Source organism: Salmo salar, chromosome ssa14, assembly GCF_905237065.1.
Source record: "Salmo salar chromosome ssa14, Ssal_v3.1, whole genome shotgun sequence".
Classification (NCBI taxonomy): Eukaryota; Metazoa; Chordata; class Actinopteri; order Salmoniformes; family Salmonidae; genus Salmo; species Salmo salar.
In genome coordinates this window covers 79,852,390-79,878,176 of record NC_059455.1, presented here as the reverse complement: position 1 = coordinate 79,878,176, position 25,787 = coordinate 79,852,390, and the positions used below count along the sequence as shown (strand labels likewise).

The window sequence follows — 25,787 nt, the reverse complement described above, 5'->3', positions numbered from 1 at the left end:
GGTCATTGTCCATTTGGAAGACCCATTTGCAAACCAAGCTTTAACTTCCTGACTGATGTCTTGAGATGTTGCTTCAATATATTCACATAATTTTCCTACCTCATGATGCCATCTATTTTGGGAAGTCCCCCAGTCCCTCCTGCAGCAAAGCACCCCCACAACATGATGCTGCCACCCCTGTGCTTCACGGTTGGGATGGTGTTCTTCAGCTTGCAATCCTCCCCCTTTTTCCTCCAAACATAACGATGGTCATTATGGCTGAAAAGTAACATTTTTGTTTCCTCAGACCACAGGACATTTCTCCAAAAAGTACGATCTTTGTCCCCATGTGTAGTTGCAAACCGTAGTCGGCTTTTTTATGGAGGTTTTGGAGCAGTGGCTTCTTCCTTGCTGAGTGGCCTACAGGTTATGTCAAAATAGGACTCATTTTACTGTGGATATCGATACTTTTGCACCTGTTTCCTCCAACATCTTCACAAGGTCCTTTGCTGTTGTTCTGGGATTGATTTGCACTTTTCGCACCAAAGTACGTTCATCTCTATGAGACAGAACGCGTCTTCTTCCTGAGCGGTATGACGGCTGTGGTGTCCCATGGTGTTTATACTTGCGTACTATTGTTTGTACAGATGAACGTGGTACCTTCAGGCATTTGGACATTGCTCCCAAGGAAGAACCAAACTTGTTGAGGTATACAATGTTTTTTTCTGAGGTCTTGGCTGATTTCTTTTGATTTTCCCATGATGTCAAGCAAAGAGGCACTGAGTTTGAAGGTAGGCCTTGAAATACCTCCACAGGTACACCTCCAATTGACTCAAATGATGTCAATTAGCCTATCAGAAGCTTCTAAAGCCATGACATCATTTCCTGGAATTTTCTAAGCTGTTTAAAGGCACAGTCAACTTAGTGTATGTAAACTTCTGACCCACTGGAATTGTGACACAGTGAACTATAAGTGAAATAATCTGTCTGTAAACAATTGTTGGAAAAATTACTTGTGTCATGCACAAAGTAGATGTCCTAACCGACTTGCCAAAACTATAGTTTGTTAACAAGAAATGTGTGGAGTGGTTGAAAAACGAGTTTTAATGACTCCAACCTAAGTGTATGTAAACTTCTGACTTCAACTGTATGTCTTTATTGAATGAAATATTACCACAACCTTTTTAAAACCATGTCCATCTTTATTTCCCAAACACAATTCAACACAATCAAAATCACTTTTAGTCTTTTAAGCATCTTTTAACACAGGCTTAACACCTTACAAACACGTAATACTTTTTTAACACTTTTAACATAGGCCAGGCCCTGGTGTTACCTCCTATCCCAGTGATAATGCCTTGCATTAAGCCTGGGAAGAAAATACTTACATTTGCTTAACTTGCCATTGGCTCAACTTACCCCTTGGCCATTGGTTCAACTTACCAAAGGGCAAACATTTTGACTATATTAGCCCACACAGTTAAAAGGATGCACTTTCATGCTAGATTTAGGAACTCATATTGAAACTTATAGAGACCCCAACTGATGTATAGAACAATCATAAAATAATCTACTTTATAGATACAAGCATCATAAAACCTCTAAAACAATAAAATAATTTGGCTCTGTGAAAATCAGTTTTGTGGACCTAACTTGCTTACCTCTTTTTAATGGTTTCTTCCTTCACAGACTCCACGAAATGATGACCTCTTCCTAAATATTTGGTCAAATTATTAATTTTGTGTATGGCTTCCTAGAAACAAGGGTGGCTCAACTTACCCCTTTGGCTCACCTTATCCCACTCTTTCCTAGGATATTTGAGGAAATTGCAATTGATTTGAAAACAAGTAGATGTTGATGTGAACACACTTTCAAGAATCCCCAAGACCACACACAAATAAATGTGGTGCACACACACACGCACACGCACACGCACACACACACACACACACACACACACACACACACACACACACACACACACACACACACACAGCCAAATGTTTTTTTGCCAGTGCAGATGTATCTGTCTGTACAAGGTTAGCTGCAGTCATACACTAGTGGATGATTTAAGACAGAGCAAGATGGCGTCTTGGCAAGTCTCTTTTTCTCCTCTCTCTCTCTCTCCCGCCCTCTCTCTCTCTATCCCCTTTTTCTCTCTCTATACCCTCTCTCTCTCTCTCTCTCTCCCGCCCTCTCTCTCTCTATCCCCTTTTTCTCTCTCTATACCCTCTCTCTCTCTCTCTCTCTCCCGCCCTCTCTCTCTCTATCCCCTTCTTCTCTCTCTCTCTCTATACCCTCTCTCTCTCTCTCTCTCCCTCCTCTCTCTCTATCGCCTTTTTCTCTTTCTCTCTATACCCTCTCTCTCTCTCTCCCGCCCTCTTTCTCTATCCCCTTTTTCTCTCTCTCTCTATACCCTCTCTCTCTCTCTCTCCCTCCTCTCTCTCTCTCTATCCCTTCTCTCTCTCTCTATCCCCTTTTTCTCTCTCTATACCCTCTCTCTCTCTCTCTCTCTCCCGCCCTCTCTCTCTCTATCCCCTTCTTCTCTCTCTCTCTCTATACCCTCTCTCTCTCTCTCTCTCTCCCTCCTCTCTCTCTATCGCCTTTTTCTCTTTCTCTCTATACCCTCTCTCTCTCTCTCCCGCCCTCTTTCTCTATCCCCTTTTTCTCTCTCTCTCTATACCCTCTCTCTCTCTCTCTCCCTCCTCTCTCTCTCTCTATCCCTTCTCTCTCTCTCTATCCCCTTTTTCTCTCTCTATACCCTCTCTCTCTCCCTCCTCTCTCTCTCTATCCCTTTTCTCTCTCTCTCTCTATCTCTCTCTGTCTATCCCCCTCTCTCTCTCTATCCCTCTCTCTTTCTCTCTTTCTCTATCCCCTCTATATTTCTCTCTCTCTCTCTATTCTCTCTCTCTCTCTCTCTCTCTTTCTCTCTCTATCCCCCCTCTCTCTTTCTCTCTATCTCTCTCTATATACTCTCTCTCTCTCTCTCTCTCTATCTCTCTCTATATATACTCTCTCTCTCTCTCTCTCTCTCTCTCTCTCTCCTACTCTCTCTCCTACTCTCTCTCCTACTCTCTCTCCTCCTCTCTCTAAATTCAATTTCAATTTAAGGGGCTTTATTGGCATGGGAAACATATGTTTACATTGCCAAAGCAAGTGAAATAGATATTTCAAATGTCATATTATGTCTTAATACAGTGTTGTAATCATGCGCAAATAGTTAAAGAACAAAAGGGAAAATAAATAAACATAAATATAGGTTGTATTTACAATGGTGGTTGTTCTTCACTGGTTGCCCAAATCTTGCTGCTGTGATGGCACACTGTGGTATTTCACCCAATAGATATGGGAGTTTATCAAAATTGGATTTGTTTTTGAATTCTTTGAGGGTCTGTGTAATCTGAAGGAAATATGTCTCTCTAATATGGTCATACATTTGGCAGGAGGTTAGGAACTGCAGCTCAGTTTCCACCTCATTTTGTGGGCAGTGTCTCTGTTGGGGATGGCTTTGTTATGGAAGGTTTGGAGAGGCTGGGAGGACTGAACTGGAGAGGCTGGGGGACTGAACTGGAGAGGCTGGGGGGACTGAACTGAACTGGGGGACTGAACTGGAGAGGCTGGGGCAACTGAACTGGAGAGGCTGGGGGACTGAACTGGAGAGGCTGGGGGGACTGAACTGGAGAGGCTGGGGGGACTGAACTGGAGAGGCTGGGGGACTGAACTGAACTGGGGGACTGAACTGGAGAGGCTGGGGGGACTGAACTGAACTGGGGGACTGAACTGGAGAGGCTGGGGGACTGAACTGGAGAGGCTGGGGGGACTGAACTGGAGAGGCTGGGGGGACTGAACTGGAGAGGCTGGGGGGACTGAACTGAACTGGGGGACTGAACTGGAGAGGCTGGGGGGACTGAACTGAACTGGGGGACTGAACTGGAGAGGCTGGGGGGACTGAACTGAACTGGGGGACTGAACTGGAGAGGCTGGGGGACTGAACTGGAGAGGCTGGGGGACTGAACTGAACTGGGGGACTGAACTGGAGAGGCTGGGGGGACTGAACTGGAGAGGCTGGGGGGACTGAACTGAACTGGGGGACTGAACTGGAGAGGCTGGGGGGACTGAACTGAACTGGGGGACTGAACTGGAGAGGCTGGGGGACTGAACTGGAGAGGCTGGGGGGACTAAACTGGAGAGGCTGGGGGGACTGAACTGGAGAGGCTGGGGGACTGAACTGGAAAGGCTGGGGGGACTGAACTGGAGAGGCTGGGGGGACTGATCTGGAGAGGCTGGGGGACTGAACTGGAGAGGCTGGGGGACTGAACTGGAGAGGCTGGGGAGACTGAACTGGAGAGGCTGGGGGGACTGAACTGGAGAGGCTGGGGGGACTGAACTGAACTGGGGGACTGAACTGGAGAGGCTGGGGGGACTGAACTGGAGAGGCTGGGGGCCTGAACTGGAGAGGCTGGGGGCCTGAACTGGAGAGGCTGGGGAGACTGAACTGAACTGGGGGACTGAACTGAACTGGGGGACTGAACTGGAGAGGCTGGGGGGACTGAACTGAACTGGGGGACTGAACTGGAGAGGCTGGGGGCCTGAACTGGAGAGGCTGGGGGGACTGAACTGGAGAGGCTGGGGGACTGAACTGAACTGGGGGACTGAACTGAACTGGGGGACTGAACTGGAGAGGCTGGGGGGACTGAACTGAACTGGGGGACTGAACTGTAGAGGCTGGGGGACTGAACTGAACTGGGGGACTGAACTGTAGAGGCTGGGGGGACTGAACTGAACTGGGGGACTGAACTGGAGAGGCTGGGGGGACTGAACTGGAGAGGCTGGGGTGACTGAACTGAACTGGGGGACTGAACTGGAGAGGATGGGGGTAAAACATATTACAGTGGACGTCTTCCATACCTGTGCTGTGCAGGGTAATGATGCTGCAAGCCCTAAAGGCTGACTGAGAATGTAACATGTGTGTGTGTTCTGTGCTGCTCAATATTACACTATGATACACCTCTTCATCTCTTCATTGTTCCTTAAGAAAAGATGGAGAATGTTCCCCCTCTGCTCTGCTCTCACTGAAGGTTGATTTATAGGGATGGCCTCAGACAGGGTGGGTAGGCTGTGTGTGTGTGTGTGTGTGTGTGTGTGTGTGTGTGTGTGTGTGTGTGTGTGTGTGTGTGTGTGTGTGTGTGTGTGTGTGTGTGTGTGTGTGTGCGTGTGCGTGCGTGTGTGTATTATGTGTGCGTGACAGAGAAAGAGAGAAAAGGTGAAAAGATAGAGAGGTGGCAAAAACTAATTTGTGTTTAATTTCCACGGCCATTGATGGTATTAAACCGCTGCTCGAAACATGACTGCAGTATCAAAAATCTGCACTCTCTCCAAAATACATAAAAATGATTTTAGTGATTTTGTAAAAAATAAAACAATTCTGTGTCAGTAAAAGTATTGAGTAGATGTAATTTGTGGGCTATGAAATGAAACTCCTTTAGCTATACACCAGTGAACACACTTAATACTGGGTGTTTTACGAGGGCCGGTCGGCAGATGCAGAGCTGTGGGGCGAACTGGACTGAATCACACCAGGGTGATGGACAGATACACTGACATCACAGAGGAAATGGAAACTCTGGCCCAGCACGACTGGTAGCTGGGCTGCCCCGTACACCTCTCCCTGAGGAAGAGGAGGAGGGGGAGAAGGAGGGAGCTGGAAGGGTTTTCCTCCCCCTGTGCAGGTACACTAGGCAGGATGCAGAGAGAGGAGACTAATGATCCAGAACGGGGGGGGGGGGGTCTGAGATGGAGAGGCTGGGGGAGCTGAACTTGAGAGGCTGGGGGGCTGAACTGGAGAGGCTGGGGGAGCTGAAATTGAGAGGCTGGGGGGACTGAACTGGAGAGGCTGGGGGGACTGAACTGGAGAGGCTGGGGGACTGAACTGGAGAGGCTGGGGAAGCTGAACTGGAGAGGCTGGGGAAGCTGAACTGGAGAGGCTGGGGGACTGAACTGGAGAGACTGGGGAGACTGAACTGGAGAGGCTGGGGGAGACTGAACTGGAGAGGCTGGGGGACTGAACTGGAGAGGCTGGGGGACTGAACTGGAGAGGCTGGGGAGACTGAACTGGAGAGGCTAGGGGGACTGAACTGGAGAGGCTGGGGGACTGAACTGGAGAGGCTGGGGGGACTGAACTGGAGAGGCTGGGGGGACTGAACAGGAGAGGCTGGGGGGGACTGAACTGGAGAGGCTGGGGGGGCTGAACTGGAGAGGCTGGGGGAGCTGAAATTGAGAGGCTGGGGGAGCTGAACTTGAGAGGCTGGGGGGACTGAACTGGAGAGGCTGGGGGGACTGAACTGGAGAGGCTGGGGGACTGAACTGGAGAGGCTGGGGAAGCTGAACTGGAGAGGCTGGGGAAGCTGAACTGGAGAGGCTGGGGGACTGAACTGGAGAGACTGGAGAGACTGAACTGGAGAGGCTGGGGGAGACTGAACTGGAGAGGCTGGGGGACTGAACTGGAGAGGCTGGGGAGACTGAACTGGAGAGGCTGGGGGACTGAACTGGAGAGGCTGGGGCACTGAACTGGAGAGGCTGGGGGGACTGAACTGGAGAGGCTGGGGGGACTGAACTGGAGAGGCTGGGGGGGACTGAACTGGAGAGGCTGGGTGGGACTGAACTGGAGAGGCTGGGGGACTGAACTGGAGAGGCTGGGGGGACTGAACTGGAGAGGCTGGGGGGACTGAACTGGAGAGAATGGGGGGACTGAACTGGAGAGGCTGGGGGGACTGAACTGGAGAGGCTGGGGGGACTGAACTGGAGAGGCTGGGGGACTGAACTGGAGAGGCTGGGGGACTGAACTGGAGAGGCTGGGGGGACTGAACTGGAGAGGCTGGGGGGACTGAACTGGAGAGGCTGGGGAGACTGAACTGGAGAGGCTGGGGGACTGAACTGGAGAGGCTGGGGGGACTGAACTGGAGAGGCTGGGGGGACTGAACTGGAGAGGCTGGGGGACTGAACTGGAGAGGCTGGGAGACTGAACTGGAGAGGCTGGGGGGACTGAACTGGAGAGGCTGGGGGACTGAACTGAACTGGGGGACTGAACTGGAGAGGCTGGGGGGACTGAACTGGAGAGGCTGGGGGGACTGAACTGGAGAGGCTGGGGGACTGAACTGAACTGGGGGACTGAACTGGAGAGGCTGGGGGACTGAACTTGAGAGGCTGGGGGACTGAACTGAACTGGGGGACTGAACTGAACTGGGGGACTGAACTGGAGAGGCTGGGGGACTGAACTGGAGAGGCTGGGGGACTGAACTGAACTGGGGGACTGAACTGAACTGGGGGACTGAACTGGGGGACTGAACTGGAGAGGCTGGGGGGACTGAACTGGAGAGGCTGGGGTGACTGAACTGAACTGGGGGACTGAACTGGAGAGGCTGGGGGACTGAACTGGAGAGGCTGGGGGACTGAACTGAACTGGGGGACTGAACTGAACTGGGGGACTGAACTGGGGGACTGAACTGGAGAGGCTGGGGGGACTGAACTGGAGAGGCTGGGGTGACTGAACTGAACTGGGGGACTGAACTGGAGAGGCTGGGGGTAAAACATATTACAGTGGACGTCTTCCATACCTGTGCTGTGCAGGGTAATGATGCTGTAAGCCCTAAAGGCTGACTGAGAATGTAACATGTGTATGTTCTGTGCTGCTCAATATTACACTATGATACACCTCTTCATCTCTTCATTGTTCCTTAAGAAAAGATGGAGAATGTTCCCCCTCTGCTCTGCTCTCACTGAAGGTTGATTTATAGGGATGGCCTCAGACAGGGTGGGTAGGCTGTGTGTGTGTGTGTGTGTGTGTGTGTGTGTGTGTGTGTGTGTGTGTGTGTGTGTGTGTGTGTGTGTGTGTGTGTGTGTGTGTGTGTGTGTGTGTTAGACAGCTCAGCATCAGTATGGTGTTCACGTCCAGGCTGCAGGGCGGGTGGGGGTCTGGAGGTGTGTGTGTGTGTGTGTGTGTGTGTGTGTGTGTGTGTGTGTGTGTGTGTGTGTGTGTGTGTGTGTGTGTGTGTGTGTGTGTGTGGGATGGAATCAATGCCTGGAACGGAGTTAATGGAACGGAATGGTTTCCATATGTTTGATGTGTTGGTGACCAGCACATAAATCTACAGCACAGAGCCAGACCAGAGCAGGCCACTAAGGCGTCTGCATACAGTACATAGGTTCGCTTTGCTCCTAGCTTAACTCGGCTAGGCGATGCGACCATCATACTCTTTAAAGACCTTCGCTTGGAAGCGAGAAAAAAGCATAAATATTCCTGTTGTTTGTCCATCTTGAGCCACCGTAGCAACAACATAGCCAGAAACACTTCCTCAAAATAGTCAGAATTAATAAAGATAAATCAAGAAATGTGTCATTCATTGTAACGTCTTTTTCCCAGGGGGTCTTAGTCGTGCAATTTTACATCTACCGTAATTTCCGGACTATTGAGCGCACCCACTGAATTCAAAAATATATATTATTTTGAACATAAATAAGCCGCACATGTCTATAAGCTGCAGGTGCCTACCGGTACATTGAAACAAATTAACTTTAAACAGGCTTTAACGAAACACGTCTTGTAACAAAAATAAATTGGCTTTAACGAAACACGTCTTGTAACAAAAATAAATAGGCTTTAACGAAGCACGGCTTGTAACAAAAATAAATAGGCTTTAACGAAACACGGCTTGTAACAAAAATAAATAGGCTTTAACGAAACACGGCTTGTAACAAAAAAATAAAAAATGTACAGTAAACAGTAGCCTACCAAGAAAGTCATTGGTCACCATCTTCCTCCTCCTGTGCTCTGAAACCATCTCCTTCGGTGTCGGAGTTGAATAGCCTCAGAATTGCTTCATCCGATATGGATCGTTTTCATTGGATCGTTTTCATTGTCGCTCTCGTCACTGTTTGACCTTAACCCGTTCGGCAATTTCATTGGTCTAATGAAAGCTTCATGCCGCCAAAAAACTGAGCACGTCACAGAATGTATTTTTTTGGAGAAAACAAATTTGAAAGCGGGAAAAATCCATATATTAGCCGCATCATTGTTTAAGCCGCGAGGTTCAAAGCGTGGGGAAAAAGTTGTGGCTTATAGTCCGGAATTTACGGTAACTAAAATGTTTGGTGCCGTATTTCTCAAGTGAAAAAATATGCATGAAAAACTAGTCGTTTCTCATTGAATAACAACAAACACTTCATTTAAGACTGAAGGAGTAATACTGCTGACCAATCACCAACCAAAGGGAGTAGAGTTTGCCTCAATAAAAAAATGTGTGAAAAAACCTGCCGAAGACCAAAAATGAACAAAAACGTAAAAAAATGTAATCATAATATATGTGCAAACTGTTTCAATTGGGAACACGCGGTAAGCTTTACTCTTCCTGCACACCAGACATCATGCACGACATGCTAACTCACAGACACACACCACATATCCAGGTATGTATTCTAGTTGAATGGAAGAGTGTAATATGTATAAAGACACAGAGACAAATACAAAACAGAGGTGGAAACAACATGTATTTGTACACATGCACCAGTGGAGGCTGGTGGGAGGAGCTATAGGAGGATGGGCTAATTGTAATGGCTGGAATGGAATAAATGGAATGGTATCAGACACATCAAACATATGGAAACCATTCCGTTCCATTAATTCCATTCCAGGCATTGATTCCATCCCGCACACACACACACACACACACACACACACACACACACACACACACACACACACACACACACACACACACACACACACAGTGTTTGAGGCGGGGTATCTCCTGGGAACCCCAGCAGAAGCAGGTCTTATTTCTGCTCTCTCCTCTGTGCATTAGGACTATGAGGCCTGAATACAAAAAGCACCTTATTCAGCAGGCACACAGACAGACACACACACAGCAACATCAGGGTCTGGAAACAGAGCCCCTCCGAGCCCACCTGAACAAACCTTCCAAAGTCTACAGATCATGATGGACATCACACACACACTCAAGAAAGACCCTGTTTCTCACACACTGAGGGTGGGCCTTTTAGCTGTTTTGTTTCGACCTTTAACACTTAGCCTAGAGCGGTGAGCATTTTATAACCATTACAGAAATTAAGCCTCCAACAAGTGTTCAACAGGAAATGTGAATTATTATGTGGATTATAATTAATTAATGTCGGGGTTGATACATTTTTCGTTAAGGGAAAATCAAGTCGGTAATTTCAAAGTGGAAATTACAAACATCAAAAGCCTTTTAAAACCTGAAATACAAGTTTTACATTTCCTGCATTGCACTTCTATTAGATTTACCACAATTGATTTCTCAGCGCTCTGGCACAGCGTCTGTAAAGGCTTCAAGCAGACATATGGATCGAGCTACTGCACAAGACTCACTTCTATCGATACATTCCCAAACAGTCGAATCTAAACAGGCCGCTGAGCTGAAAAGGAAAAATGCTCTGTAATTGATATCTTATGTGGATGTGTAATAGAAGGTAATAGAGTGATTTCAGTGGCTCAGTTATCTATTATATGGTTCAGTTGCAGAGTATTTTCCATAACCCACCCCGATACACAGGCACACAGGAAGGTAGCACAGAGACACTCACACATACATACACACATGCATACACACATACACACACACCTGGCAAAGACAAGACTAAATCTAAGCCCACAAAGGGGTTATTGAATTACTTGACTTTTAACATTTCACTATCGATTCCCTAAAGTTGATTAACTACATGTACTGTGTGTGTCAGCGCAAATCTGCTGCTCATTATGAGCAAAACTGGATTTACTTCCACGTCACAACAGATCATCTCATAACCCAAAGTTGAATTAAGAACAATGTCAACAATGCTTACACTAGCTGGACTCTACCACTGAGCCGTGATGCATGATACCACACTAATTTTTACCAATGAAAATCAGGTTTACAATGTGAAGCTGAACCAAACCTTAACTAACTGATTGGTCGACTAACTACAACATGTCAGCAACGTCTGCAAATAGACTCAACTCCCCACTACTCACCTGTAGTGACGGAAGATCTCCTCCTCCACATCTGTGATGAAATGGCACTTGGTGCATGAGTGCTCCCCGTGAGGGCCCTTGGGGGCCGAGATCCTCCCCGTCTCTGCGCCCTCCTCCTCGGGCTTGACCTCCAGCACGCCATGGGTGGCATGGGCGCTGTCGTAGTGCAGCAGGAGCAGGTCGATGTCGCTGGTGGCATAGGGACACTGGTCACATAGGTGGGTGACACTGGGCCTGGGGGACGGGGAGATGTCCTGGGGAGACAGCTGGAGTAGGAGGCGGGCACAGTGGGAGCAGGCACTCTTCCTGCAGGCGAACGGGTAGGAAATCTCCCCCAGGTGCTTCTCGGGGCTGCAGAGGCCACGCGGGCAGAACGGGCAGTGCTTGATGGTGCACTTATGGATGCTGTGGGCCTGCTGGTAGTGGCGGAGCAGAGGCGCCACCACAATAACCTCAGGCCCGTGGTTCATGGAGTAGCGGAAGTCACAGAACTGGCAGTTGTAGCTGGTCACCACCGTCTCTGGGTCTGTTGCCCCCGTCGTGCCACCCATTCCTGTCTTGTCTTTCCTCCGGCTGTGGGGGGTCAGGTCTCGATCAGGGTCTCTCTCTCTATCCCTGGCCTTGCTGCTCCCTCGTTCCCTCTCGGCTGGGCTGCCCTCCCTGGTCCCTCCTCCCCCAGGCTGGTTGTGTCTCTTCTCGTAATGCTCCAGGAGGCGTTGTGAGCTGAGCGACTCACAGCTGAAGCTGCAGTACTTACACCAGTAATAGTCCGCCGCTGTGGCGCCGCCATCGGTCCCCGTCCAGCCAGGGGAGTCGGTGGCGCGGATGGGAACAGAGTAGCCAGCCACCGAGTCGTCCTCCGCACGGACCGCCACCCGGTCCGCCCACTTTCCCGGTTCCGCACCCTCCGCACCACCGCCCCGTGTCACACAGTTCACCCTCCTGTCCGAGGGCTTGTCGTCATTGGGCAGCTGCGGGGGGTGGGACTTCATCTTGTTCGGGTGGGCAGACAGAAAGTGCTGCTCCAGCTCCAAGGAGGAGCTGCCCATGTAAGTGAAGTTACAGAACTTGCAGCGAAAGTACTTGGTGTTTCCCTGACAGTCCGGAGTCTTCCTCCCGATGCCAATGAAGGTGCCTCCCAGCGTCACCTGGAACACAACGAAGAAGAGGAAGAGACATCAACTCATGTTGATTATGCATTTCGCTTCAATGTATTTTTTCTTCCCCTGATTTAGCTGAATCTTATGTTTTGTTTTCCTTAGTTTAATTTGCAACAATTATTTATCACAATGCTACTTTTTATTTGTCGATAAATATGTGAAAGGAGAAGGTGATTTACACTTTTAATTTCTCTTTTAACTGTCATCATATATTTTTTCATCTGTGAAAATTATAAAATATACAAAATAAACCCAGAGCAATACATACACAAAGTGCAATATGTGAGTCAGTCAGTCCTACACAGAGACACAGGAGAAAAACCATCCTGGTAACACCAACCCAGACTCATCACAGAAAGACCAGGAATGAAGAGAACGGCTTATTATCTATATCTACACAGAGGTGAGCTCAGTTTAGAATGGTTTATCAGATTTCACAATTCCATGACCAGCAATTCAATGATAAAGTGAAGAGGAATTGAATTGAGCAGATGGAGTCGATGTGAAGGGTCTATAGAACTTGAACACCTGCAATAACTGCCGCTCATTTATATGGTAATACACACTGTATAACAATGCAGTCTATTACGCTTTATTACAAATGAATTCCCTCATTTTATTCAACAAGGGAAATGGCAAACTGAGATTGTTTTGATGCTCAAGTTGACAATACAGCCAACCAGAAGCAGTACGGTAGAACGAAGGGGTTTATATCTGAATACTGCTAAAGAAACACATGTTCCCTAATAGTACACAACAAATCCACCCTCTATTTCCAAAAAGCATGAAAATGGTTGTGCAGGCGTGAACATCGAGAGTGCCACGCAGGGATCAGCCGTCAAGGTTGTTGTCTAGTAAACGCAACAAACCAAACCAACCTTGCAGTCAAACATGTTCCCTGAATTTCAACATCCTACGCACCTTGACCTCGAAGGCTGCAACAAAACGTCTCAAATCGAAAACATAAGGGCGGCTGTGTGAAATATCCTGTAGCTAGAGAGGTTTTGTAATTGGTAGACTATCCAGTGTGTGGAAGTGGGAGGTCTCGATCCTCATGTGGTTTAAAGCAGCCTGACGTCACTTTCTAGACGATATGTAATGACTGAAACAGAGTCGGTCGCTCCTAAAACTGCCTGAAGAGACTAGCTACATACACCATTTATTATATGACCGCTCCAGTCAGTCAAGTGAAACGTCCTCTGAAATATGAGCAATAAAATAAATACACTGTAATACCAGAACATGTCTACTATGGAATGAAATGGATTTTCATTTTGTGTATTTTAATCAAGTTTTGGGATTTAAAGTGGGAAAATATGGGGCTTGTGAAACAATTGAAATAATTAAATGCACCTTGTTCGTTCGTAATCTTGCTACTATGAAGTCTGCTTTTCTCTGCCTTCTTAATGCAGTAAGACTACAGATGTACGATCTTAAGTCAGTAATTACCACTTTTTGCTCTAATGAAAAATGTATCAACCCATACAGAAAATGTCCATTAATTATAATCCACATAATAATTTGCATTTCCTGTTGCTGCAGAGGAATTTTCCTGCTGTAGCAAACTGGCTCAAATTAAGATCCTACATATGTGAGGTCAGTGTGTAAAAGTATTACCGTGTCTCTCCAATGTCTCCAGAGTCCAGAGACTGCAAAGTACAATAAGACCACAGCAACGTCACAAGATTATGATATCTATTTAAAAATGCTTAACGATGCACAATGCAAAAATCGCTCCACCAATTCCTGGTTGCTGAAGTTCAAATAGTTAGACTATTTTCAGTTTATGTGACAAAACAAGCAGGTATAGTGTAGAGAATCATTGTACCATCTAAACCGCTGTGAAATATCTTGTATTTTTGGCTGTTTGAAGTTGGTGTGCAAAACCAAAAGTCAAAGATGCAAAACCCTAAAGTTAAGAACGGGAAGTATAGAAATACCGCACATAGAACAGATCTACCACATCTTAGACTTGTTTTCAATGAGAATGACAGATCTATAAGTCCCATTTCTATGTGAATTTGGTCGGGTCGGCCAGAAAGTTACATATTGCCGCTTTAAGTGATATCCACAGGCTCTCTCAGAGTGAACATATGTGGACATGTGCAGTAGACTAAACATAAATGCCCATCCATAACGTTCACTTGGGTGTTGGACAGTAAGGGTGTGAATTCCTGGGGAACTCAAAACTTTCCCAAAAATAACAATATGCAAAAAGTCTGTATGAGACACCACACAAGTCTGGCATTCACCAGAATTGTTCTCCCACAGACACATATACACACATTCTGACTCCCCTCACACACAGAGACAGAAGCACATGCCAACTCACACACAAAAACATGATAGACAAGTCTGTCAATTTGGGGGGAATTTTTTTCACACACACACACACACACACACACACACACACACACACACACACACACACACACACACACACACACACACACACACACACACACACACACACACACACACACACACACACACACACACACACACCCACACCAGATGAGTGTTAGAGAGAAAGTAAAAAAGGTGACAGCCACATCAACGCATCAGCCCTTAGTGAGCCATCAGAGACAGGCAGACTTTTTTTAAGGAGGAAAACTAATTTAGAGGTAATGACAATCCTTGGTGGGCTTAAAGGACAAATAGCCCTTCCTGCTGTATGATATGGCATTAAGAGGCCCAGACCCCGGGCCAAAGGCACCTCATTTTTAAGGAACACTGGAGTTAAATACGCCACTCGAATTGTAAACATGACATTGTTGAAGTTGAGGGAGAAACCGCATGCAGCGAAAGCTGTGCAGATAAATGGCTCTGACATCTGTTCATTACCCCTCGTTTAAAATAAATCGAGTTGCCTGTTTTCACTGGCTCCCTCTCCTTTCCCTACACTCTTTCCCCCCTTTTCATTGGGTAATGACAAATGAGCAGCCTTCGCTATTACTGCATGGAAAATTCCACTAGGGGATGAATACAGAATAGTGTTTTTGATTCTACTTTTTTATTTTTTTATTTCATAGTGACAATATTCGAACCCGGTGACATCCAATTGATATGGATAGTGAGACAATGATTACTAAGAAATATCTTTCAAACTAGAGGTTGGTAATAGCACCGAGTCACGTATGGCTCTTTTCTTTTGGAGATATTAGATAATGTTTCAAACTCCCAAACAGTGGGGGTACTGTATGGCCCATGTGTGCAATATATGTTTGGCAGGCGTTTTCATGGATATTAAAGGTGCAATATGCAGAAATCGCTCCACCATTTCCTGCTTGCTAAAAATCAAATAGTTAGCCTAATTTCAGTTTATGTGACAAAGCAAGCAATGCATATTGTAGAGAATCATTGTACCATCTATACCGCAGTGAAGTAGCTTTTCAATAACCAAAAATATTATATTTTCAGCTGTTTGAAGCTGGTGTACAAAACCGATAGTAACAAAAACTAAAGAACGGGAAGCATAGAAATAGCGCACATAGAACATATATACTGCTTCTTAGACTTGCATTCAATGAGAATGACATATCTATAACTCACATTTCTATATGAATTTGGTCAGGTGGCCCAGAAAGTTACATCTTGCAGCTTTAAACTAATGGCTAAACCGTAGTCCATGAATGTAATGTTTCAAGTTGAGATGTATTTATGACAGTGATAAAACAGACTACAGTTCCCATGAGGCCTCTCTCCGTGGGTGTCCAGTCACTCTGATGACTCAAGTGTCCCACTAAGAGACAAGTCTCAAACCACGGCTGGCCTGCGTCTCAATGCAGAGAATGGTTGTGTTCCTGTCCGACTACATTGCCAGATACGCATGGATAAATATTTAACATATCAGCTAACCACATCATATGATACAGCAATCTGACTCCCGGCTGCACAGTCGATGATGTGTCAGGTAACAATTGGTTGATGCAATGCTACGCCTGGGCATCTAGTCGGGCAAGGACTCTACCATTATACAGTACTACTGACGGGCTTTCTGATACTTCGAGTTTCTCTGGTTATGTAAAACAAACACATACCCACTAACCAACACACTGTTAAATGCCCAGAAACTGATGCGAATCATGTAAACATTATACAAAGAGTTGATACAAAATGGTGTGCAGAGCATATTTACCTGTACGTCGTAGGTGCCATTGAGTAACAACCGTGTGGACCCTGCAGCATCCTGTAGTGCTCCGGTCAGGGCAGCGTGGGACGGGGGCCGTGTAGCGTCTTTGGCGTGGAGGCTCTGTGGGGAGAAGCCCACCATGTTGTGCAGAGCCAGTATCTTAGTGTCCAGCTCTGCGTCCTGCCGCGTGCGGTTGTGTAGGCCCAGGTGGTACTTCCGGAAGTGTTTGATCAGGTCCGTGGGGTCGTTCCCATAGTAACCATACCCACAGATGTTGCACTTGAAGTCCTGCAATTTGGGAGAGGAAGGAGGGGCTACCCCTGTCTCGGGCCCCAGGGGACTGGGCATGGTGTCCTCGGCCCCCTGACCTACCCCCGTGTGTGGGTGGAGGGAGCGTAGCAAAGGGTATCCAGAGCCATCCATACCATCCTGGTGACCTGAGAGACCTCCTGTGGGGCTGTAGGAGGGGTCCCTGTCCTCGCCGTTACGGGTGACGCCCTGGACGATGACGCCGCTGGCACTGCTGTAGCCCCTCCCCTGGGCGCCCAGCAGCAGCAGCCCCTCCCTGACACCCACCCTTTCTCCCCCTCCTCCCTCCCCGGCCTCCCCCCTCTCCCCCAGCAGCAGCTCCCCAGCCGGGCTGCGTGCCTGACCCCCTCCCCCCTCATCTGGTTCTGATCTGAGCGGAGACAGAGACACAGCCCCATCGGGCTGGGCCCGGGATGGGAGCGCCGGCAGATCTGAGTCTGTCACCTCATGGCAGGGGAAGGACACTACATTTCCTCCCTTCTTGTGGCTGGGGTAATTAAAGCCAGGCGTGTCGCTGCCGACTGTCGGCACTGTTCCTGCTCCTCCACCCCCCCTCCCTCCTCCACCCCCCCTCCCTCCTCCTCCCTCTTGTTCAATGGAGCCTGAGACGGAGCCAGGGGAGGAGGAGGGGTCCTCCTGCTCATCTGGGACCGGCACGTGGGCCCGGCCCGGTTCGGCTGGCAGCAGCCCGTCGGCACCGTTGGGCTCTGATGCCTGGCACCCAGCACTGTCCTCGCTATCCGGCCCGGTGGCCTCCGAGGCCAGAGCCTCTCCTTCTCCTTCCTCCTCACCACCGAAGCTTCTCAAAGGGGGGTTCTTTTTCCTCACCATATCTGCAAGCAGCACACACAGACAGACAAGAGAGAAATGTTTTAGTGTCACGCATCATTGAGGAATAAGTACAGTATATTAAACACATGGATAGAGGAATGAGGGAAAATGATTAAGAGAACTGGATCTCTTTTCAAGAACCACTTCAATCGAAGGCTGTATCAAATAAGACGGAGACTGTACCAAATAAGATGGAGGCTGTACCAAATAAGACGGAGACTGTACCAAATAAGATGGAGGCTGTACCAAATAAGATGGAGAATGTACCAAATAAGACGGAGGCTGTACCAAATAAGACGGAGACTGTACCAAATAAGACGGAGACTGTACCAAATAAGACGGAGACTGTACCAAATAAGATGGAGACTGTACCAAATAAGACGGAGGCTGTACCAAATAAGACGGAGACTGTATCAAATAAGATGGAGACTGTTTCAAATAAGATGGAGACTGTACCAAATAAGATGGAGGCTGTACCAAATAAGATGGAGACTGTACCAAATAAGATGGAGACTGTACCAAATAAGATGGAGACTGTACCAAATAAGATGGAGACTGTACCAAATAAGATGGAGACTGTATCAAATAAGATGGAGACTGTTTCAAATAAGATGGAGACTGTGGTGGTTCTATTTTTTTTCGCATCTCTCTCCCACAATCAGTAAATAAAAACATTCAAGAGTTCCTCTATTAAATACAACAAAGCTAAAAAAAATAAGGCATTTTTTGTACTTAAAACAATGGTGGCCGTTCAGCTCTGGGCCATAAACAGAACTCATGCTCTATAAGCAGTAACGACGCCAGACGCTGAGTGTTGTTGATGGCATTTTGATAAATACAATCTGTGCCTATAGTTACTGATAAGGCTTGTGAAGTGGCTGTTAAAGTAGTTGAGTATTAAGTTAGAAGGAATGAAATTGGAATGTATAAACTGATTATAGAGTTGAATTACAGTCAATGTTCAACAAAATCATTTGTCCATGTTTATGTCAAGCATACAATGGGTACGAAATTGCACTCAAAATAAAATAAACCATTTAGTCGGCATTGCTGCAGCACAAACTGAATTAAAGGAATTTGTAGGATGGAGGGGATCAGCATGAGAGCAATTTTCAGAGTTTGTTTCAGTGTGTGTGTGTGTGTGTGTGTGCATGTGTGTGGGTGTGTGTGCATGTCTAAATTCACTAAACCCCGATTTTCTCCATCCAGAGTGCTAAGAATTTCTCATAATCCCAGTCTCATTTCTTCTCCAGTGAAAAATAGAGAGTAATTTCCTAATTTAGGTTGTAAAGCAAATGGGTATTAAATAAAGCAATTTATGTTTGTAAGGGGCAACGCCTTAACCCGTGTTCGTAAAAGCCGTAGGAAAAATGTAATCTGCAACCGAAATCTCAACAGTCACCACACCCTGTTTCTATCATTACCAAGTCACTGTTGGTTAGCTCCCATCCCTCTGGCCAAAGTGGAATTTTACAACCACAAAGCATGTTATGAATCAAAATAAATGAATTAACTCATGATTAATCAACAATGAAACAATGAATAACTGGCCTAGTGTTTTAAAGGCATTCTTTTGAACTTGTTCTCTGGGTCTACGACTTCAATGCACAAAAAACACATTGTTAATAAACGTGTTACAATCCGCAGCCGACAGACTCTGACCCCGAAAACTAACACTTACGAGAGTTTAAATTAAACTGGGCTGAAAACTGTGGGGATTGTGTAAATTTGTCCCAGAGCTTGGAAACACTTTTCCAACAAGGCCTCATTATCGAATCACACCCCTTGAAATGGCTTCATTAACCTCTCCTAAAATTAGCCCAAAGACTAACTCAAAACTACTACACAAGACAGAGCATTTACCCAACCAGCTTGAACAAGAAGGTCTTCAAGCAACAGTATTAGCATTCAACAACAAATCAATGTTAGAGTGTTCAGAAGTGTTCAGAAGTGTTCAGAAGAATACCAGAGAGACCTAGTGGCTAAACAAAATAGTCCATCAAAAGCCACCCCCACGCGGAGTAGAAGAATCTTTGGGATTTTTATTTTTAATGAACTTTGAATTAATGTAAACCCTTCAAAAAATGTGAATACATCCCTAATCACATCTCAGACAAAATAATCTTCTGAAGCAATGTTCATTACCTGGCCCAGAAGCACTGTGTCTGTCTCTTTCGTAATGTCACTAGGAAGCAGCATGAGCAGAGCTACAGTCGTTCTATCCCCAGCTAGAGTTCCTCACCACAGGAGGGTGATTTAGCATGAAATGTCTCCCGACTCATAAAAGAGAAAAGTTTTTTATTCCTTATATGCCGTACAATTACATTAAAACTTCAGGGGAATGGGCAGGACATTACCATTCCAATTCCCCATCAAAAGACAGAATAATGGTCTCGTATTGCTCCCAGGCATCTGCACTGTTCCTACTGTACCAGTCAATTCACATCAACCTTTTCTTCCCCCCTTACCTCCTTTCACCCCCACCACTACCCTTTATTTTCCTATATTATGGTGCTCCTTGTCTGTTATTGTGCCTACCTCATGCACTTACTTAATAAAGTACAATATGCCTTATGCAGAAGAGACAACAATAAATGTTATCATTAAAAAAGTGTGGAGGAATGGACAGGTCAGAACCTGAATACAGAGCAGTAGGTATGGGCTATGGTTCCAGGTTCAGGACCTGAATAAAGAGCAGTAGGTATGGGCTGTTGATCCAGGTTCAGAACCTGAATACAGAGCAGTAGGTATGGGCTGTTGATCCAGGTTCAGAACCTGAATACAGAGCAGTAGGTATGGGCTGTGGTTCCTGGTTCAGAACCTGAATACAGAGCAGTAGGTATGGGCTGTGGTTCTAGGTTCAGAACATGAATACAGCGCAGTAGGTATGGGCTATGGCTCCAGGTTCAGGGCCTGAATACAGAGCAGTAGGTATGGGCTGTGGTTCCAGGTTCAGGGCCTGAATACAGAGCAGTAGGTATGGGCTGTGGTTCCAGGTTCAGAACATGAATACAGAGCAGTAGGTATGGGCTGTGGTTCTAGGTTCAGAACATGAATACAGCGCAGTAGGTATGGGCTGTGGCTCCAGGTTCAGGGCCTGAATACAGAGCAGTAGGTATGGGCTGTGGTTCCAGGTTCAGGGCCTGAATACAGAGCAGTAGGTATGGGCTGTGGTTCCAGGTTCAGGGCCTGAATACAGAGCAGTAGGTATGGGCTGTGACTCTAGGTTCAGGGCCTGAATACAGCAGTAGTTATGGGCTATGGCTCCAGGTTCAGGACCTGAATACAGCAGTAGGTATGGGCTATGGCTCCAGGTTCAAGGCCTGAATACAGAGCAGTAGGTATGGGCTGTGACTCTAGGTTCAGGGCCTGAATACAGCAGTAGGTATGGGCTATGGTTCCAGGTTCAGGGCCTGAATACAGCAGTAGGAATGGGCTATGGCTCCAGGTTCAGGGCCTGAATACAGATCAGTAGGTATGGGCTATGGCTCCAGGTTCAGGGCCTGAATACAGCAGCAGGTATGGGCTATGGTTCCAGGTTCACGGCCTGAATACAGCAGTAGGTATGGGCTATGGCTCCAGGTTCAAGGCCTGAATACAGAGCAGTAGGTATGGGCTGTGACTCTAGGTTCAGGGCCTGAATACAGCAGTAGGTATGGGCTATGGTTCCAGGTTCAGGGCCTGAATACAGCAGTAGGAATGGGCTATGGCTCCAGGTTCAGGGCCTGAATACAGATCAGTAGGTATGGGCTATGGCTCCAGGTTCAGGGCCTGAATACAGCAGCAGGTATGGGCTATGGTTCCAGGTTCACGGCCTGAATACAGCAGTAGGTATGGGCTATGGCTCCAGGGTCAGAGCCTGAATACAGCAGTAGGTATGGGCTATGGCTCCAGGTTCAGGGCCTGAATACAGATCAGTAGGTATGGGCTATGGCTCCAGGTTCAGGGCCTGAATACAGCAATAGGTATGGGCTATGGTTCCAGGTTCAGGGCCTGAATACAGCAGTAGGTATGGGCTATGGCTCCAGGTTCAGAGCCTGAATACAGCAGTAGGTATGGGCTATGGCTCCAGGTTCAGAGCCTGAATACAGCAGTAGGTATGGGCTATGGCTCCAGGTTCAGGGCCTGAATACAGATCAGTAGGTATGGGCTATGGCTCCAGGTTCAGAGCCTGAATACAGCAGTAGGTATGGGCTATGGCTCCAGGTTCAGAGCCTGAATACAGCAGTAGGTATGGGCTATGGCTCCAGGTTCAGAGCCTGAATACAGCAGTAGGTATGGGCTATGGCTCCAGGTTCAGGGCCTGAATACAGCAGTAGGTATGGGCTATGGCTCCAGGTTTTTCCTCTAGTGTTTTCTAATCTCTACCTTGGCTGAGGTGGTGCCATGAGTTCTGCTGCAACCGCCTAGTATAGAGGCCCTGTTGGTCAAAAGTGATTAAATGTGATAGAAAAAGTTATCAGAAAACCAAACATAGGCCTGTTTACCAGTGCATGGAAAAGCTACCCAGTGGTGCAAAACTTGTTGAAACGGCACAGTTCACTCAAGTCTGTTTCTCATCACACCACACTAGTCAACATGTTATGCCATTAAGACAGCAAGAAAGATATATGCAGACAGCAATATGTACAGCATGAACAAACAGTACAAGGACTTGTATAGCAAGATAGTGTTGTTAAGTCAACTCTCAGAGGCTCCATCAGTTTAAAGCCTGATGAACGAGACTCCTGAGACACTCCTGCCCCAACCCTATCCATGACAGGTCTTTCATAAGACTGCTAGCGTCCCAAATGGCACCCTATTCCCTATTTAGTGCACTATGTTTGACCAGGGTCCATGGGGCTCTGGTCAAAAGTAGTTCACTATGTAGAGAATAGGCTGCCATTTGGGACGCAAACATTAAGATAGCAGATAGGAAGAAAAGAGTCTTCTGGCAGATGACCTATTCTGAACAAAAAGGTGTGCTCGTATTCCCATCCAACCAGCTAATTGAGACTAGAACTCCCCATTCCAACAAAGTAAGCAACCCATGAAAATGGCAAGATCACCCACAGAACTTCAATCTTACTCCCAGATGATTATCATACAAATGTAATAATCTTGCACAAAAATATCGCCACTGAAGATTTTTTTAAATTGTATGGTTAAACTGTATTGTACGGGAAGATTGCATTGTATAGAGAAACCATTTCACACCTTCCATTTCAGACGCATCAAATGTACTTTTCTGCAGTCCACTGGGCTATAATCAATAGCATGCCTAGTAACCCCGGCAGTCAGTCAGTCAGTGACGGAGCTGCGAGCGGAGGAGTGGTGGGCGAGAGTGAACCCCGCGTCGTCTCCTGTTACACCTCAGAAGTAGAGAGACATTAGGCCAAACACAACGATACAGAGGCTCATTTGTAAGGAGGCGACGTGATTCAAAATATGTCATCTTAAATGTCAAACTAAATTAGGAGGTCCTGTTTCATTACCTCTCTCTCTCTACCGCTCTCTCTGTCTCTCTCTCGCTCTCTCTCTCTCCCTCAATTCAATTCATTTTATGGGGCTTTATTGGCATGGGAAACATATGTTTAAATTGAAATAGATAATAAACAAAAGTGAAATAAATAATAAAAAATGAACAATAAACATTACACTTACAAAAGTTCCAAAATAATAAAGGCATTTCAAATGTCATATTATGTCTATATACAGTGTTGTCATGATGTGCAAATAGTTAAAGAACAACAGGGAAAATATATAAACAAAAATATAGGTTGTATTTACCATGGTGTTTGTTCGTCACTGGTTGCCCTTTTCTTGTGGCAACAGGTCACACATCTTGCTGCTGTGATGGCACACTGTGTTATTTCACCCAAGAAATATGGGAGTTTATCAAAATTGGATTTGTTTTCAAATTCTTTGAGGGTCTGTGTAATCTGAGGGAAATGTGTGTCTCTAATATGGTCATACATTTGGCAGGAGGTCAGGAACTGCAGCTCAGTTTCCACCTCATTTTGTGGGCAGTGTGCACATAGCCTGTCTTCTCTTGAGAGCCATGTCTGCCTACGGCGGCCTTTCTCAATAGCAAGGCTCACTGAGTCCGTACATAGTCAAAGCTTTCCTTAATTTTGGGTCAGTCACAGTGGTCAGGTATTCTGCCACTGTGTACTCTCTGTTTAGGGCCAAATAGATTCTAGTTTGTGCTGTTTTTTGTAAATTCTTTCCAATGTGTCAAGTAATTATCTTTTTTGTTTTCTCATGATATGGTTGGGTCTAATTGTGTTGCTGTCCTGGGGCTCTGTGGGGTCTGTTTGTGTTTGTGAACAGAGTCCCAGGACCAGCTTGCTTAGGGGACTCTTCTCCAGGTTCATCTCTCTGTAGGTGATGGCTTTGTTATGGAAGGTTTGGGAATCGCTTCCTTTTAGGTGGTTGTAGAATTTAAAGGCTCTTTTCTGGATTTTGATAATTAGCGGGTATCAGCCTAATTCTCTGCATGCATTATTTGGTGTTTTACGTTGTACACAGAGGATATTTTTGCAGAATTTTAGATGCAGTCTCAATTTGGTGTTTGTCCCATTTTGTGAATTCTTGGGTGGTGAGCGGACCCCGGACCTCACAACCATAAAGGGCAATGGGTTCTATAACCGATTCAAGTATTTTTAGCCAGATCCTAATTGGTATGTCAAAGTTTATGTTCCTTTTGATGACATAGAAGTCCCTTCTTGCCTTGTCTCTCAGATCATTCACAGCTTTGTGGAAGTTACCTGTGGCACTGATATTTAGCCCGAAGTATGTATCGTTTTTTGTGTGCATTAGGACAATGGTGTCTAGATGGAATTTATATTCGTGGTCCTGGGAACTGGACCTTTTTTGGAACACCATTATTTTTGTCTTACTGAGATTTACTCTCTCTCTCTCTCTCTCTCTCTCTCTCTCTCTCTCTCTCTCTCTCTCTCTCTCTCTCACACACACACACACACACACACATTTCTTCTTCTCTATCACACACACAGACACACACACACTCACACTCTCTCTCTCGCTTTCAGCCCGAGTCCACACTGTAAAGTAAAGCTGTCCATTGTGACTCACCTGTGGGGTTCTAAACATCCTCTTTCCTACAGAGCTACAGGACAACAGTTCTCTTCAAGGACACCTCTATAGTCAAAATGTAGGGTGTGTACTTGTACATCAAGCTGCTTTATGATACAGACAATGGAGAAAGGCTCTTGCCCTATAACTTTCTTATGTTCTGTGAACTTGAAACATCGGACGCATACTGTGCAAAACATCTCTTGAAACGTACTTTGAATCAATGTAACAGACCTACGATTTTCTTTTTTTTTTTATCTCCGGACACACCTTTACAGCTGCCAGACATTTAGACACAGTCTCAAACAGACCCAGGCCAACTATATATATATTTTTTATTCCCAACAGGTTTTGACCATGTCTCGGTCAGAACAACAGCACCATCCACAGGGGGTCCAAACATGACCAGGGGCACATATACAGCTGGAAGGCCCCGACGGACCCCCCCAGACCCTACTCACAGTCCCCCTGTAGACCCTCTCAGGCCCAGGGACAAACCCAGGCCAATCTCCCTGCTCTCCGCTGAGCTGGAGGAAGGGAAAGGAGGAATGATTATTAAAACTACATTACCAATCTGTCTGACGCCATTCATAATTTTACCAGCATTAAGATCAGCCAGGCAGAGAATTGAGTTCCCAGAGTCCTATCCTACTCCACCAACCAACCAACCAACCAACCAACAGGGCCCATTTCACTTCCCTGCTTTTTACAGCTTCTTAAATCACTGTGATAAAGAAATAAAATACCTATCCTGATTGCTTTCCGTCTCAGCGGGAAGCCCCGGCCGGCAAAATATGAACATGAACACATCCCTAATGAAATAACTCTGAGTCTCATAAGCTCTGGGAAGGGAGTGGAAACCAAACAGAAAAGCAGCTCTCATAAGAGCCATCTCGACAGACAGACAGGCCTAAAGCTTTTGCTTCTACTCAGTCCGGCTCCAGGGCCTGCTATTTCAATAAGGGGGCGATACGAGACCATACGAGAAAATCCGAAAGATTACACAAATCTGTCTTGGCTGGCTCACAAACTGCCTGACCAGTCTAAGTCTGTTAGGGTTTTCTCTTCTTCTCTGTGGCAGTATATTCAGCAGGCAGCGCTATGGAGACAGGCCCCCGCTACAGTCTGTGTGAATACCATGTGTGTGGGGTCATGCCCCCTGTCCCACCTTTCGCCTTCTTTCTTCTTCTTTAATTCTGCATTTTCTGTTTCATATTTCTTTTCATAATTGATGATAATTGATGATGTCACTGCT

General features: G+C 46.5%; 1 protein-coding gene across 3 annotated transcripts in view; it reads right to left on the bottom strand.

Annotated features, from left to right (window-relative positions):
• Nucleotides 1–25,787, bottom strand: part of LOC106570399 (zinc finger transcription factor Trps1) — a 174,383-nt gene that overhangs the window by 116,872 nt on the left and 31,724 nt on the right. For all 3 annotated transcript variants that reach the window (XM_014142659.2, XM_014142661.2, XM_014142662.2), the window contains exons 3-4: nt 16,322–17,457; nt 11,024–12,171 (exon numbers count right to left, since the gene is read on the bottom strand). In XM_014142659.2, the coding sequence (XP_013998134.1) occupies nt 11,024–12,171; nt 16,322–17,457 (2,284 nt within the window). The remainder of the gene's footprint in view (nt 1–11,023; nt 12,172–16,321; nt 17,458–25,787) is intronic.